Consider the following 13,618-nt stretch of genomic DNA (forward strand, 5'->3'; position numbering starts at 1 on the left):
TCAGCAGTGGTTTTCGGGCATTGACTCAAGGTTGGGATCCTCAACCTAGCAGACCACAGGAGTCTAGACGGCAACCACAGCTAAACTCGGAAACTATCTTTATTGCTTGATGTTAGTGGTAGGCATCTTCCAGCGTTGCTGTCTTCTCACTTAAGATTGAAAAAAAAAAAAAGGATTAGAATGTGCAAACTTTCCAAACATTTCTGGATCCTCAACTGAAGAGTACACACTGCACACATTCAATGACTGGCACTAAAACTGAAAGGTATTAGTGGGCCACATTCCTCGTGCTGGGGAAGCACTCTTAAAGATAGTGTGACTGTACTCCTAGCTTTTTGGACCTTGAACTTGGAGCCAAAGTTGTCAAAGGATGCCTTTTTGTCATCTACAGTGTGCAACACGTTTCATGGAAAGGTGACAGCAAATATTCAACCAGTGAACATGCACACCCTACTGGGAGGCTAGAATTCAAGGTCATATAACTAGGGTTCCACATTTCTAATATAACACCAATAAACAATAGAAAAGTAACCCCCAAGGTGGTTTTCCTGGAATCAGTGATGAGGCACAATATTGAAAAAACTTAAATTGGCCCTGTTTTTGAATATGATAAACCCAGACTTCACAGGAAGGTATCTTTTATATCTTCTACATCTTCATTTTCTGTTGGCCGGGAATAAACCCCACAATGATGTTTCTTTCTTCTGGAACCACACTCACTGTCACATTTTCTTCTCTGCTTATCAGGCCTTTTGCATTGCTTAGAAAGGCTATATAGAAATGATATCCAGACATAAGCCCTAAAAAAATCACATTTCGTGCCCTATACTGAACATACATGCCAAAAAAATGAAAGCCGTTTACAACTCCCTGTAACGCCGAATTAGAGCGCAGCTCTTGAGGAGGAGGAGTGAAGGGTACTGAGGGGAGGGTATACCCTTTGTCCCTCCTCACCTCCTCATCCTGTCTGCTACTCTTCCCTTCTAGCGGCGTCGCCTCACGTGGTCCCTGTGAGGTCACGTGACGATGAGATCACTGATGACGTCATCAGTGACGTCGCACGTCCCATTATGCACCGTGCAGTTACACTGACGGCGACGCCGCTCAAGCTGGAAACAGGCGCCTAAGAGCTGCGCTCTAAAAACACCAAACCTAAAAAAAAAAAAAAAAAAAAAAAAAAAGCTTGTTTTTGTTTTTAATATAAGAAAATGAACCCTGAAAACACGAAACCCTGCATATAACCAGGGATTTCATTTGGGACGGGTGTTTCGCTGCTCTCAGGCTCGCTTGCCTATTCTAAAACCCGTTCACACACTGCCACTCCTTGAAATTTCTTAAAATTTTTTACAAAAGAACACGCTGGCGGCCTCTATGCAGTGACCCTGGAACTACTTATCACTAGAGCGAAGGTTTTGCGAGATTTCAGAGGTCAAATATGCGTAATACCTATGAGAAATGGTAATTTATTTATTGCTTATAACGTAGACAAAAATGTTTTGAGCCGAGAAAGGATGATGCGCGAGAGAAATAGAAAATATGCGGGACCGCCAAGTTTACACTGCTACCCAACAGATTGCGCCAGTGTGTCCTCTCGTCGTAAAAGATTTTAAGAGGTCCCAAGGCACTCTGTCTCATTAAGTTGCAAGTGTGTGAACAGGCCTTGCATGTTTGGGGTCCTGCCACAAATTTTTACCAAGTACCATTTGCCGCAATGTTAACGTGCGCAATGTTAACTTAGGGGGTTGTAGGCTTAATAAACAGTTGAACCATCCTTCACCTGGGAATCAAGTACATCCACCATAAGTGGTGCACTGAACTTCTTCTCGGTGGGCACTTTTGGGATCTTTAACTTTTCGTAGGTACCTTTCCACATATTCAAGTCCGTGGTCACCCTTCGACGAGTAGTCTTCAAGGTACGGCTTGCTCAGAAGCTCCTCTTTGTAGCTCTTGAGAAAGTAAATCCAGGCTGTCCGACGTATGCTATTCCCTGAGAGGTCCACACCTTGTACCTCTTCTTCTGTCCTTACGTAGTACTGTGGATGACCTTCAAACTCGTCCAGAAAATGCAGCATTTTTTCGTCAACACTGTATATTTCTCCACTTACATTCTGAAAAAAAAGTCCCAAGCATAAACCCCAATGCAACAGCCATACATGGCTTACACATGATGCAGTACAGGTAATTACTCGTATTGCTTGCTTTGAAGTAAAATATGCTTCAATGTGAAGTAATTATGGTAAAAGAAATAGCTCATTAAAGAAATTGGTATGATGGAAAACAAAGTGATGGCGATGCAAGCAACCTATAATGCCATGTTTGGACACTGACACTGGTTTTTCTGCCTTTGGTTTTCCAGCTGTAGGCGGCCCCTGAACCATTTTATTGTGTATTTATTTTCAAGCTTGGATTTCACTGTTTTATTGAATCTATCTAATGTGACAAAATGTGAATCTGTTTTTTGTATATTCTGCATTTACTACTTATTTAGAGTTTAGCAAAGCGAAAAGCATGCTTATTTGGTTTATATTGTTATGCTAGAGCACCACATCAAGTCAAGCTACATTCAGGAGATTTTTGACTGGCGTACTCAGCACAAATGTTTATAATCTTGTTCTCACTTAACACACAAATAACAATAATAATAAATTGCAAAAGGATAAAAATTCGGCACAGTAATGTAAGGAAGCATTTGAACAGCACAGATTCCTGTTGTTGATTCGTAAGAGCGGCATATATCAAGATCCCATTGAAAAATATTCCATTGAAGTAAACTGCATGTAATGAAGTTAAAAATCTACCACCTGTGCGTTTTCCATGGACTTTGAGTCGGTCATTCACTAGAGCCACTGTTATGGCAGCTTTGGCGGGAAAATACGGTTGCCGCACATATATTTACAGATATGATTAGACTATGTAACTCACGTGTCCTCTGCCTTCACAGGGCAGTAAATACGGAATGTTGAAGGATGACCCAATCACGAGCGGCCACCGCTTGACTGTCTTGCCCCTTCCAATCAACTCGGCATGCCCGTTCTCTTGACTTCTCATGACTGCGTAGTTGGGCTCACCAGTCTTGAGGGTGCCGTACACAAACACGCAGTACTGCCGAGGGGCAGCAAGAGTCGACGACATTCTCGCTATCTGACGCCAGCAGTGAAGGCAGTGCGGGTTCGTTACCACCCCCATCCGGTTTAGTCGACGCGCCAGCAGCGCGCAAACAAAACCGCTGCTATCGCATCAGGTCGTTCGTATCGCAGCTGTTATGCAGGCAGACTTGGCCAGACACATGCACAACAAAACAATTGGCGAGCATTACGCGCAGGAAGCCCGATCATATGCCTGGCACGTCGCTGGTTCACTTTATAAGTTTCAACTCCTCCGAAAATCCACGGGAGCGACCGGAGGGACAGGGACCGACGGCAAATGTGACGGTGGCGCCTCTAGCGGACTCGGAGTTTATGGAAGCGGACGACGCAATGGAAACCCAGGGAACGTTAAACCCAGGCTTCAAATAATTGGTCGACCCAGCGAGGTTCGACCAATTATTTGAAGCCTGGGTTTCCATTGCGTCGTCTGCTCCCGTAAACTCCGCGTCCGCTAGAGGCGTTACAAAAAGCTTAGGATGGGACCTCAAAAGAATTAAGATTAAACTTGGCGCATCCGCAGAACAACAAGCTCAGGAACGAGCGGGTAAGCCGAAACCGACGTTACTAGAATACTCAGTTGGGAAACTCGCCGTCGAAACTTGGGCCGCTGGCGTCCACCAAGACCCAGAGCCGTACTGCCAAGACCGAGCTAAACCAATACCACGATAACAGCGCCACTCTTCATCATTTCTCTGTACTGTACCTTGAGCTTTTAGAAAGCATGTTTTTGCGTAAAAACAAACGAAAAAGATTCTTTTTATATGAAATTTATTGGAGTTTAGTACCAAATGATGGGCGCGTGATGTTTTTAATATATTTAGGTTGCAGGGTTTTGCGGCACAATTAATATTGTTTTTATACAACCATGCCTCACCGATGCTTTCAGGTAGCGCGTCCCGACCTAAGTGCATTTTAACTTCGGTAGTAAGTCGCGGCGCGTACGCTGGGGAGACGGGGGTGGCACTCCTGTAACCTTTTCCGCTGTATCTGTTCGGCTCCACAATGGCCGTTTAAAGGGGTAGTGAAACGAAATTTTGGCGCCGATCTTGTTGCATAAATATGGGCTAGGGACAGGCACCACCTCGGAAATATAACTATTGCGCTGTAAAACACAGGAGAACTAATTTTAAACATAATTAAACAATTTCAAATTCTCATCTGGTGGATGGGGGGAAGTTCTCGTGACATCACTTGTGCCAAAATAGCAGCGCCGTTCTGCGGCAATACGGCGTGCCGGCAGAATTGGCCTAGGCCTGAACGCGTTTGCAAAGCCTTGGCGGAGAACGCCAAAGCGTAGTTGGCCACAGTGAGCTCGTTCTCGTTGCGGCTCTTTCCACGACACGGCCCGAGCATGCTTCTGGCACGGCCGGTATTAGTTGCTGCGAGTCGCGAGCTGCGAGCCGACGTTAAAAAGGATATGTTTGAACTACGAGGGTGTTAGCAAGAGCCACGCAAATGCCAAATACCTGTTCACACTCGGAGCGGACACGCGCGTTTGATCGAAGTGCTGGATTCGCTCTGTTAGACCGCGTTTCGGTAAGCGCTTCTGGACCGATCTTTTACGATTGCAACTCGATACTGACATGACACTCGGCAAAGAAAAGTTAGACCGACACTGACGTAGCGTCGAGTCAGAATAAAAATGGCATACAAATAACAGAGTGTACATACCGAGTTGTCAAGGTAATCCGCATGGCGTTTATTTGAGCTCTATATCACACAAAACAAGGAGATAGAATCAATGAGAGTCCCTTTTCCGACGACAGCGATCGTCACCGCTGTCTCGGAAAACAAGGAGATCGAGATGACAAGGGGAAAATATTGACGTCTGAAATTTAGTTCAGGGATCAAACTACTCATCCGGTAAGGGTCCACAAGGGTCGCGCGGGCATATTCCATTCAGCAGGCCAGCCGGTCATGGACAGACGGTCTTGGCCAAGGACCGCCGGAGCAACGGTGCGCCGAGTCGATGTTGCTGCTAGGCCTACTATATTCTGCCGAGCGGTCGGCAGAATCGTGGCTGTTGTAGCTCTTCTCGTGTGTTTGTGGATCCTGCGTTCTTGATCGTCGTGGTCTGTTTTAAGTACTCCTTCCTTTTTTCTTGCTGGTTGAAGTCGGGACGCACGAGAAGAGCACGAAGAAAAATAAATGTCCGTTGGTGGCCGATACCAAGTAACTGAGCGACGCTGTCGGCCTTGTTGATTTGATCGTAAAAAGTGCGTAAGACAGCTTCGGAGCTGTCGTAGAATACTGTCGTAACCTGCGCAAAGGTTACGACAATTTCGTTTCGAGAGCACGAGTTTTCTCTCAAATTTGTCGTACGCACTTTTTTCGTCGTGAATTCGCTTTGAGATTCCGGCCTCAGAGCTGGCTTCGTCAGTGCTGCCGTGGTTGCCGACTTGCCGTGGTGCAGCGTGCGTGCAGCCCTTGCACATCTCAAACGGCCACGTTGTCACAGGTCGTAAATCGTCGACGCGCCACCAAGTGGCAACGCTCGTAACCACAACATTCACGCCGTAGCCTTTCCCGACCGGCACAAGTGACGTCACGAATGCGCCCAATATCCCAAGACGCATCGCGCTCTCCGATGGCCGATTTTTGAGCGCGCGCCCAATCGGGCCCATTAGGGTGAAAAATATAGCCATCCGTTCAAAATACAAACGCGCGATTATGATTTATGAATATCATTGATCATATTGAACCTATTTCTGACCATAATAGGTGTATTTCAAGTTTCGCTTCAGTATCCCTTTAAAGCCAAAATAGAAGGAACGTACAGTTCCTCGAGTGGCCGCTGCGGGAGAAATGGCGGCGTTGTGTTCGTCATTAGTTCGGTTCTCAAGGACAGATCGGGGCCACTTTTTCAGATTAGTCTCTATGGCAGTTTCCCAACTGAGTGTTTTAGTAACGTTGGCCGAAACTAAGGGAAGCTCAAATTCAAAAAGTATCTAAAAGTATTGAGAACACAGTATCGAAACAACGGGAAAAGAATGAACGTATGAGGATTTAATAGGAATCTTTATAAAGAATTAGAGAAGCATCGACGGTGAAAAAGGAAGGAGGAAAGCAAAAACGAAGATACGAACCAAACAGCTGGTGGGAAAAGGCCACTGAGGCGTCAAGGGAGCATAGGTGGGCAAAGAAGAGGGGAGCTTTGCCAGCTGAAGAAAGGGAAGTCCTACAACGAAATTTCGGCGCTCATTTTTTGGTCTATATGTGTTCAAAAGAGCAGTATCACATGGAACATACCAATATCTTGTTAAAAAAGTCTCGAAAAGGAATTTTAAAACGAATTAAACGATTAGCAAAGAGCACCTGGTGGATGTCGCTAACGCCTCGTTTGTAATGCTCGTCTAGGAACCTTGACAGCTAGTGACGGAGGTTGTCTCGTCTCCGGCCACGGCGAGAGAAGGGGGGAAGGAAGAACTCCCCTCTTCCCGAGAATCCCTTTTGTGTGTCGCAGAAGTCGCTATTGTCCCCCTAGAAGATTATAGAAGATTAACCCGTCAGTCAAAATTCGTACAAAAGCAGCCGCTTCGGTGGCTGGAACGACTAGGCCATCCTCTCGACGTCTGCCTCGTCGTAGCTTTGCTCGTCTTGAGACGACCTACGTCACGATTGCGTTGGATGTCACGTGCCCTAATCTGGGCCTTCTCCGAGCGCTTGCCAGAGTGGGCCGTTTATAACGAAAAATACAGCCACCAGGATCAAAATACAAACGTGCGATTGTCATTTACGGATATTGTAAATCCTATTCAACCTATTTTTGAACACGACGGGAATATTTCAAATTTCGTTGAAGTATCCCTTTAAGAGGGAGCGCTCCTCCTAGCCCCATAGAGAATACACGCGATTTTCTGCCATTTTACGAAAATTCTCATTTAATAACCGTTACACCGATTTTTTCAAACTTTTTTGCTATAAAAAGATTCATTCTTCGTCCAACTATCCCACCGAGCATATTTTTCATAAAAATATTTATTATATTTTATATTAAATCGTGAAATCGGTCGGAATTGGCTGTTTTGACATGTTTACGTTAGAACGCGTTTTTAAAAACCTGTGAATTTTTAACTACAAATGTGTCTGGTGGGATATCTGCGGAATTTAACACGGAATTCAATTATATTAAAATTATAGCTGTAAGTACATCCGTTCTTTAACTACATCGAAAAAACTCAACCAAGGTGTTGTGGCTTGTTTTCCTCGTTTGGACGGTCAAGACTAGTTCGACGAGCGCCGCGTGAGGGCGCCACCATTTCGCCACGCACGCTGCTCTGATTTTGTATTACTCCGCGCGCATGCGCTCTTCAGTAACGCGCTTGTGGTGGTCCAGAGACGGCGACGGCGAGACCCGTCAGGCAGAGTGGTTTTGTTTCTCGGGGTGGGATGTCAGGCGGATAGCTGTGCGTGTTTTCATAACTAGAAAGGCCGTCCTCGCAGCTATGGGTCCAAAGAGGTATAAATATGGCAAGCGAAAGGTCTCGAAGTCGCAAATAGAGTTTGCACGTAAGCGACCCTCTGCTGAAACTACGGATGGTGAGGTTGCAGGTGAGGTTGAGTCATTGTGTCGTCGCGCTGCGAGAACGAATTGACTCGGGGTGTTGAAGATGCCGCTTGGGAAGCCATGCAACAGGCCGGAGTGGAAGAAGCGAGGCGCGCGAAGGAATCTGGCGAGATCGATGCCGAAGGCTATCCGCTTGTTACCGTCGTTGCAGACTGTGCGTGACCAAAGCGATCGTACAGGCACAAGAACGACGCTCCTTCTGGTACGGTAAGTACTACATTTCTTCCTCTAAAAGGGGCGCGAATTTTGATCGTAGATATAATATACATTTCTTTAGAGTGCGTTCGAAAGAAATCCGAAGCATGTTTTTCTCGCCACGAAAATACATTAGTCTCTGTCGCTAGGCTACATTTGGGCGGACGCTGAGCATTTGGCAATGCGTAGTTTATTTTTATGGTGAGATGACCGTGGTTAGAATCCCTCTCTGTTGTATGTGTATTTCTGTGAATGCAAGATTTGTTTCGGCAACTGGGGTGACGATTTCTCACGAAGCACTGGAAACAGTTATGCTTTTTGTGTGCTTGTTTTAGTGACCGCTGTTTTATGTACTATACATTCCGAATATACGCGGTGCCATGCAGTCAGTTCGTCAGACGACGTTTTAGACAGCTCGTTTCTTCGAAGCTGCACTTTTTCAAGGATAAATCGTTCCATCGGAAATAGCCGGCGTTCGTTTCATCGATACACCTTGTGACGTTTCGTCTAGTTTTTCTATTATGTGCGTGCTCGCGCTTGCGAACGTAATTGCGCGTCCGTGTCTGCTTGCGTGTGCGCCTGCATGAGCGAGGATGCTTATGTGCGTGCCCCCCGTGCACATGCGTGTTTTCATGTTTACGCGTGAGTATATATACCCGCGTATCTGTGTGCGTGTTATACGTGCATCTGCGTGCGTGTTTGCACGCGTGGGCGTTTGCCTGCTCATAAGTGCGCGTGCCTGTGCGAGTGCGCGCGTGCACGTGCGTGTGTAATTCGTGCGTACGTGTGCGCGGGTGTGCTTGTGCGTGTGTACGTGAATTTGCATCCGTGCCTGCGCGTGCATCCGCGTATCTGTGTTCGCGCATGCGTATGAGTGCCTAATTCGTGCGTGTTTGAGTGGGCGCATGCGGGAGGCACTCACTTGATCGAATGACGTTTTAGCGAACGCCCACGTTTCATCGAACGACACTTTAGCGAATAGTCGGACGCCGCGAAGCGGCGTTTTCGGGTGGGCCAAGTGAGTTCATATTTTTGTAATGAGTTGCCGTAGACTGTCGCCGCGAAGCGGCGTAAAGCGCAGCGCGACGGATGGGTTAACGCGCGCCCCCGTTATTCGCTAAAACGACCATTCGCTCAAATGTCGCCGTTCGCTAAAATGTCATTCGCTCTTGTGATATGGACCCGGCGCATGCATACTTGGGCGTACGTGTGCCCAAGTACGCACGTTGTCGGACTTGCGGGAAAGGTTCGAGAAGCTCGAACCTGGTCGAACTCGAACGTCGGCTGGTTCGCGACACCTTTAGTACTCACGTTGCGGACGGTTGGTGATTGGCCGCTGATAACTTCACCGTAACTTTTTGCTTTATGTTTAGCGCCATTTTTTATATTTCTATTCGTGCGATTGTAATCTTTTGCGATTAAACTCTTTGTACTCTTTCCTTGTGACCTATGAAACGATCTCGAACGCCTCGAACAACAGCGACGCTTGCGTTCGTTCTCGGGGCTAGTAGGCAAGGAGGTTACAAGTATTTATATGACGTCAGACTGCCTTTTGATGCCGAGTCACAACACAGAAGTATGGCCACCGAAGGCAAAAGCAGTTATCCCATTGGCGAGTTTGCTTTGTCTTTCAATTTTCACAACTCTCCCGAATCAGTTTTGCTTTATCGTTTGGTGGTCATGCTTGTGGGCGATGACTCAGCACGTGAATAGACCCTATAACCGTTCATGGTGTTTTTCTCTGTTTTTATTTTTTAGATTGAACGATTCTGCTGCAGTGTGGAACGAACTACACGAAAGTGCTCAACCTTCTACGAAGTCTTCCGAGGAGCAGAACGTGTGGGGATCAGGACTATTGGAAGATATGTTCTCAAGTCATGAAAAACTGCCCGGTCGCCAATCATTACAAATTGTCTATGAAATACTATAAGAAACAATCAGTGTCGTGAAAAATTGTATAAAAATACTTCGTTGTGCAGTGCTGGTGGCTAGTTGTGATGAAGTAACGAAGGTATATGCCGGTAGTTTGTCATATATATATTCGATTATGTATTTATTTTTAAAGTACCTAATATACAGTGTTGTTTTTACTTAACTGGAACGTGTTTTTCTTTTAAAAGAGGGGGAGGCATTTACCTTAGTGCCGTATTCACTGTGCCTTTAGGGGGCTCGGCGAACACTACATGGGAGATCATTGTAGCGATAAGCTGGGTGGGTAAATAACTAAAATCTGCTAATCAAGTTTCCCACGAGCGGGTTTATAGCTCGTATTGCAATTATATATTTAAAGTCATTAGACGGTAAATAAATTTGGACGTATTGCTAAAACCCAAAGGGATTTTAAGTATCTAGGTTTTCAGTTTTTTTATGGCCAAAACATAATTGGCTCGTTTGGCCACGGGAATCGCAGTACCGCTATTTCTGCATAGTTGAATAAAGCAATCACTCGCTAACACATCGTACAAAATAAATAGCGTGTTAATTGCAAACACAATGTTTATAGTGAGAAATAATATTCCGGAGCGCCTCTCGCGGCACAGATCATTTGATAGTGTTTTATCAATGCCATTTATGTAATACAGTATCGCGAGAAATATATTGTGTAATTAAAAAAATATTTATTATATATTGACAGTGCTACTGGCGAACTCTCCACGCCGGTCCACTTGTAAAGACGGATTTTGAAGTAATGTCTTGTGATTGTCTTTGTCGCCTCGTGTCCCATGTGTTTGTAGTTGACAAGTGTTTATTTGAATCCACGGTCAGTGCATTCAACCGTACGTTCAGTGCAGTTTCGCTTATTTTGCTCGAATTATTAAATTTGCATTTGTTTTAATTTTCTTCCCTTTAGTTGTGTCTGTGCGCCGCTGTTTTTACTCACATGAACACATATACAGGGTGATCCTCGAATCAGCCGGGACCCCTTCAACCGTCGCCGCGGACCACAGTTTGAGAACCGCTGAACTAAGATGTGCTAAATATCTCGAGTTAATTCCGTGATTCGTCATGTTGCAACTGCTGTTTTAGAGACAATTAATATGGGCGGCTTTATCTTGGTAGTGTACTTTGAAACGAGTTTAAATTTATCCTACTCGGAATTCGTTTTATCGTTTGGAAGAGCAAGGCTGATGGATTTTTACGACTCGTTAGAGCATGAATGAACTGGCTTAGAAATAATTACTGCACAGTGAGAGCGTCTCGTGAATTGGACTATTGGGGAGCGGATCGAAATATAGGGGCCGCTTTGTCTAGATTGTTGTCCACACAGTTGGGTGTTTATTTTGAGAGCATACACGTTGGTTATGCTCTGCAAGAGCCAGATGGGCTCTGCAAGAGCCAGACGAAGATTAAACATTGCGACGGCGAGGACGCAAGCCCCGCGTCGCCGTACTTGACGACGGACGACGTTCTTTCCCACGAACAACGGCAGTGCATCTTCAAACCGAGAGTACTGCGCGTGGTTGCCCGACCGATCCTCGCTTCAAACAACGTGCCCATTCGCGGAGCGAGTTTCTTGGCCGTTGCACGCACCTTACGATGGACCGGAACTGGAGCTACAAGTCGTAGCAGCCAATCCAGCGCATATGAACGTGCCACGCGCCTCGTGCTTCGTTGTGTCTGTCCTAAAGCTGACGTGACGCTCACGCGGCATTGGATTGGCTCCGATAGCTCGTAGGGTCCTCTGCGGTCCATCGTAAGGAGAAACGGAACATACCACGAACCCGGGGCAAAGGAGGGTCGACGAAGAGAGGTAACGAAGGGGGAAATAAATAAAAACAAAAACACGCAGAGAAAGAATGAGAGAGAGAGAGTGAGGAGACCCGGCCGCGCGCGTGGAAGACCTGCAGTTGTCTGCGCCCGCGTTTACCCGGCAGGCTTTTGCGGGTTGATTTTGCTGGGAGCAGGCGTTTTTTCTTTTTCTTTTTTGTCTCGCCACCGTTAATAGGGTGCCTTCGTACACATTCGCTTGTGCGGAGTGGCGACATCTCGGCGATTTCACTGCCCGACCTTTTTTTTTTATTTATTTATTTTATTTTTTTGTTTATGCAGAGTATACGTGCTTTGGCATCTCTCGGTGCGAGCCCGCAATTTTGGCTATAGACGAGCGCGCGAAGACCGCCCTGTTTACAAACACGGTTTTTGCTTTGCCCACACCGGGTGTGGGCACTGCGGAATCGCAGCGTCTCGTTTTTGAAGAGAAGCCGCCTCTGCGTGGTGCGCCGTACTCAAGGCAGCGCCACCGCAGAGGGACGGCGTCGGAGCCGCGTGTCGGTGTATATACTTCGTTTCACGTCATGTGCGAGCGAAGTCAAAGCTAGAAGCGCGAGCCCAAGGCTCCGAGCGTGCCGGCTTCGCACGTGCGTACGTGCACCACAGGCGCTGTTACAAGCAGCATGCTCGCGCTTGTAGCGTTGGCTTCGCTCGCCCATAAGGTGAAACGAACTAGCCTTTTGATACCATATTCCCTCTAGAAGTTAATTTATAAACCGGGTGTTCTTTTTTTTCTTTTTTTTTTTCTTTCTTTCATTAAACTTTCAAGTTGTATGATAAAGCCTCAAAGGCAATACAATGTCTCTGTCAGTTACTTCAAAATATCTGTATTCCTTGGCAGAGTCCTGCCTTTTCCGTGCGGATACTTCGAAAGTCTGACTGATTATTGAATTCCTGTTGCCCACGAGGATAACAAAGGAATATGTGCAGAGAAAGACGCTTCTTTTGACGCTTACAAAAACAAAAAAGAAAAACAAAGAAAAACGGTTGCAAAACTTGTCTTCGGATCCCTGGAAAAGGTCAAGACCGCTCAAGATTTTACAACTGACAGCCGTCGAATTCGGAGTTGTTCGGATAAATCCGAATTCGCGATAGTTTCACCGGCGAGTGTTTCACGGAGTTTATAGCATTTGTCCGAAAGTTAAAGTCCCTATCTACAACCTAGGTTAGGGCCCACCAGGTCCAATCACAGACCAGTTATAGGCACGTGTGCATTAGCGTGCTTTTCTTATACGCGCGTCGAAGTAATGCATTACGTGACTGGCTCCCGATTGAACCTAACGGGCCGTGGCGTCGGCTGACGACCATCGCAGGACGAGACGAAATCATAGTGCTAAATTCTTCTCGTTGATAAGACTGAAGGATGTGAATGAAATGTACTGTACTTTTTGCTTGGTGGATGTTTTAATGATTTCGCGTACATAGAGCTGACTATCATGTCATGATTCGTGTGGCACCGAAATCCGGCTGGTGGATTGCTGAAATCATCACCTCATCAACCCTCCCGGAACCCGCTAGGAACCCACTTGCCAGTATTCGTTAGACCCACTGTGTCCGACCAAATCCGATCAACTGCCTCGCGCTTCGACACCAAGGCGGTTTTCGTTTGCAGCGTCTAGGCAATCTGAACCGATTATTTTATCTATACTTCAAATGGTGCAGGTGTCAACGATTTGCAGTGTTGTTCAAGATACTCGACAAAAGTATTTAAGACAAGATACTAAATACCCAAGTGAGAAAGTATTTAGAGTAGTATTCAAGTTACTTTTGCGCCAAACTATTTTGAGTAAAGTGCAAATACCTTGAAAAATAATTGAATTACTTTCGAAGATACTTTATAAGCGCGCGACGAGCTGAAGTTATTACAACTAAATAAAAAAATGGGGGCATCTTGATTATATTAACTTAGCTGAAACGCATATCGTTCGATGACCTCCTA

At 46.0% G+C, this 13,618-nt stretch overlaps 1 protein-coding gene across 2 annotated transcripts; it reads right to left on the minus strand.

Moving 5' to 3' along the window:
• Window positions 1-81: 81 nt before the first annotated feature.
• Window positions 82-3,442, minus strand: LOC8042791 (gamma-glutamylaminecyclotransferase). Of its 2 annotated transcripts, none has more exons than XM_002415777.4 (3): window positions 2,923-3,442; window positions 1,778-2,108; window positions 82-149 (listed from the first exon to the last, which is right to left on the minus strand). In XM_002415777.4, exons 1-2 carry the CDS (start codon window positions 3,184-3,186, stop codon window positions 1,785-1,787), a joined length of 588 nt encoding a protein of 195 aa, XP_002415822.3. In that variant the 5' UTR covers window positions 3,187-3,442; the 3' UTR covers window positions 82-149; window positions 1,778-1,784. The 2 variants fall into 2 exon arrangements, with proteins under 2 accessions (XP_002415822.3, XP_029824283.2); XM_029968423.3 differs by having other exon boundaries at window positions 1,864-2,108; window positions 2,923-3,424.
• Window positions 3,443-13,618: the final 10,176 nt, after the last annotated feature.

The sequence above is a fragment of the Ixodes scapularis genome, unplaced genomic scaffold (assembly GCF_016920785.2).
Source record: "Ixodes scapularis isolate PalLabHiFi unplaced genomic scaffold, ASM1692078v2 PGA_scaffold0__279_contigs__length_252992795, whole genome shotgun sequence".
NCBI classification, from domain to species: Eukaryota; Metazoa; Arthropoda; class Arachnida; order Ixodida; family Ixodidae; genus Ixodes; species Ixodes scapularis.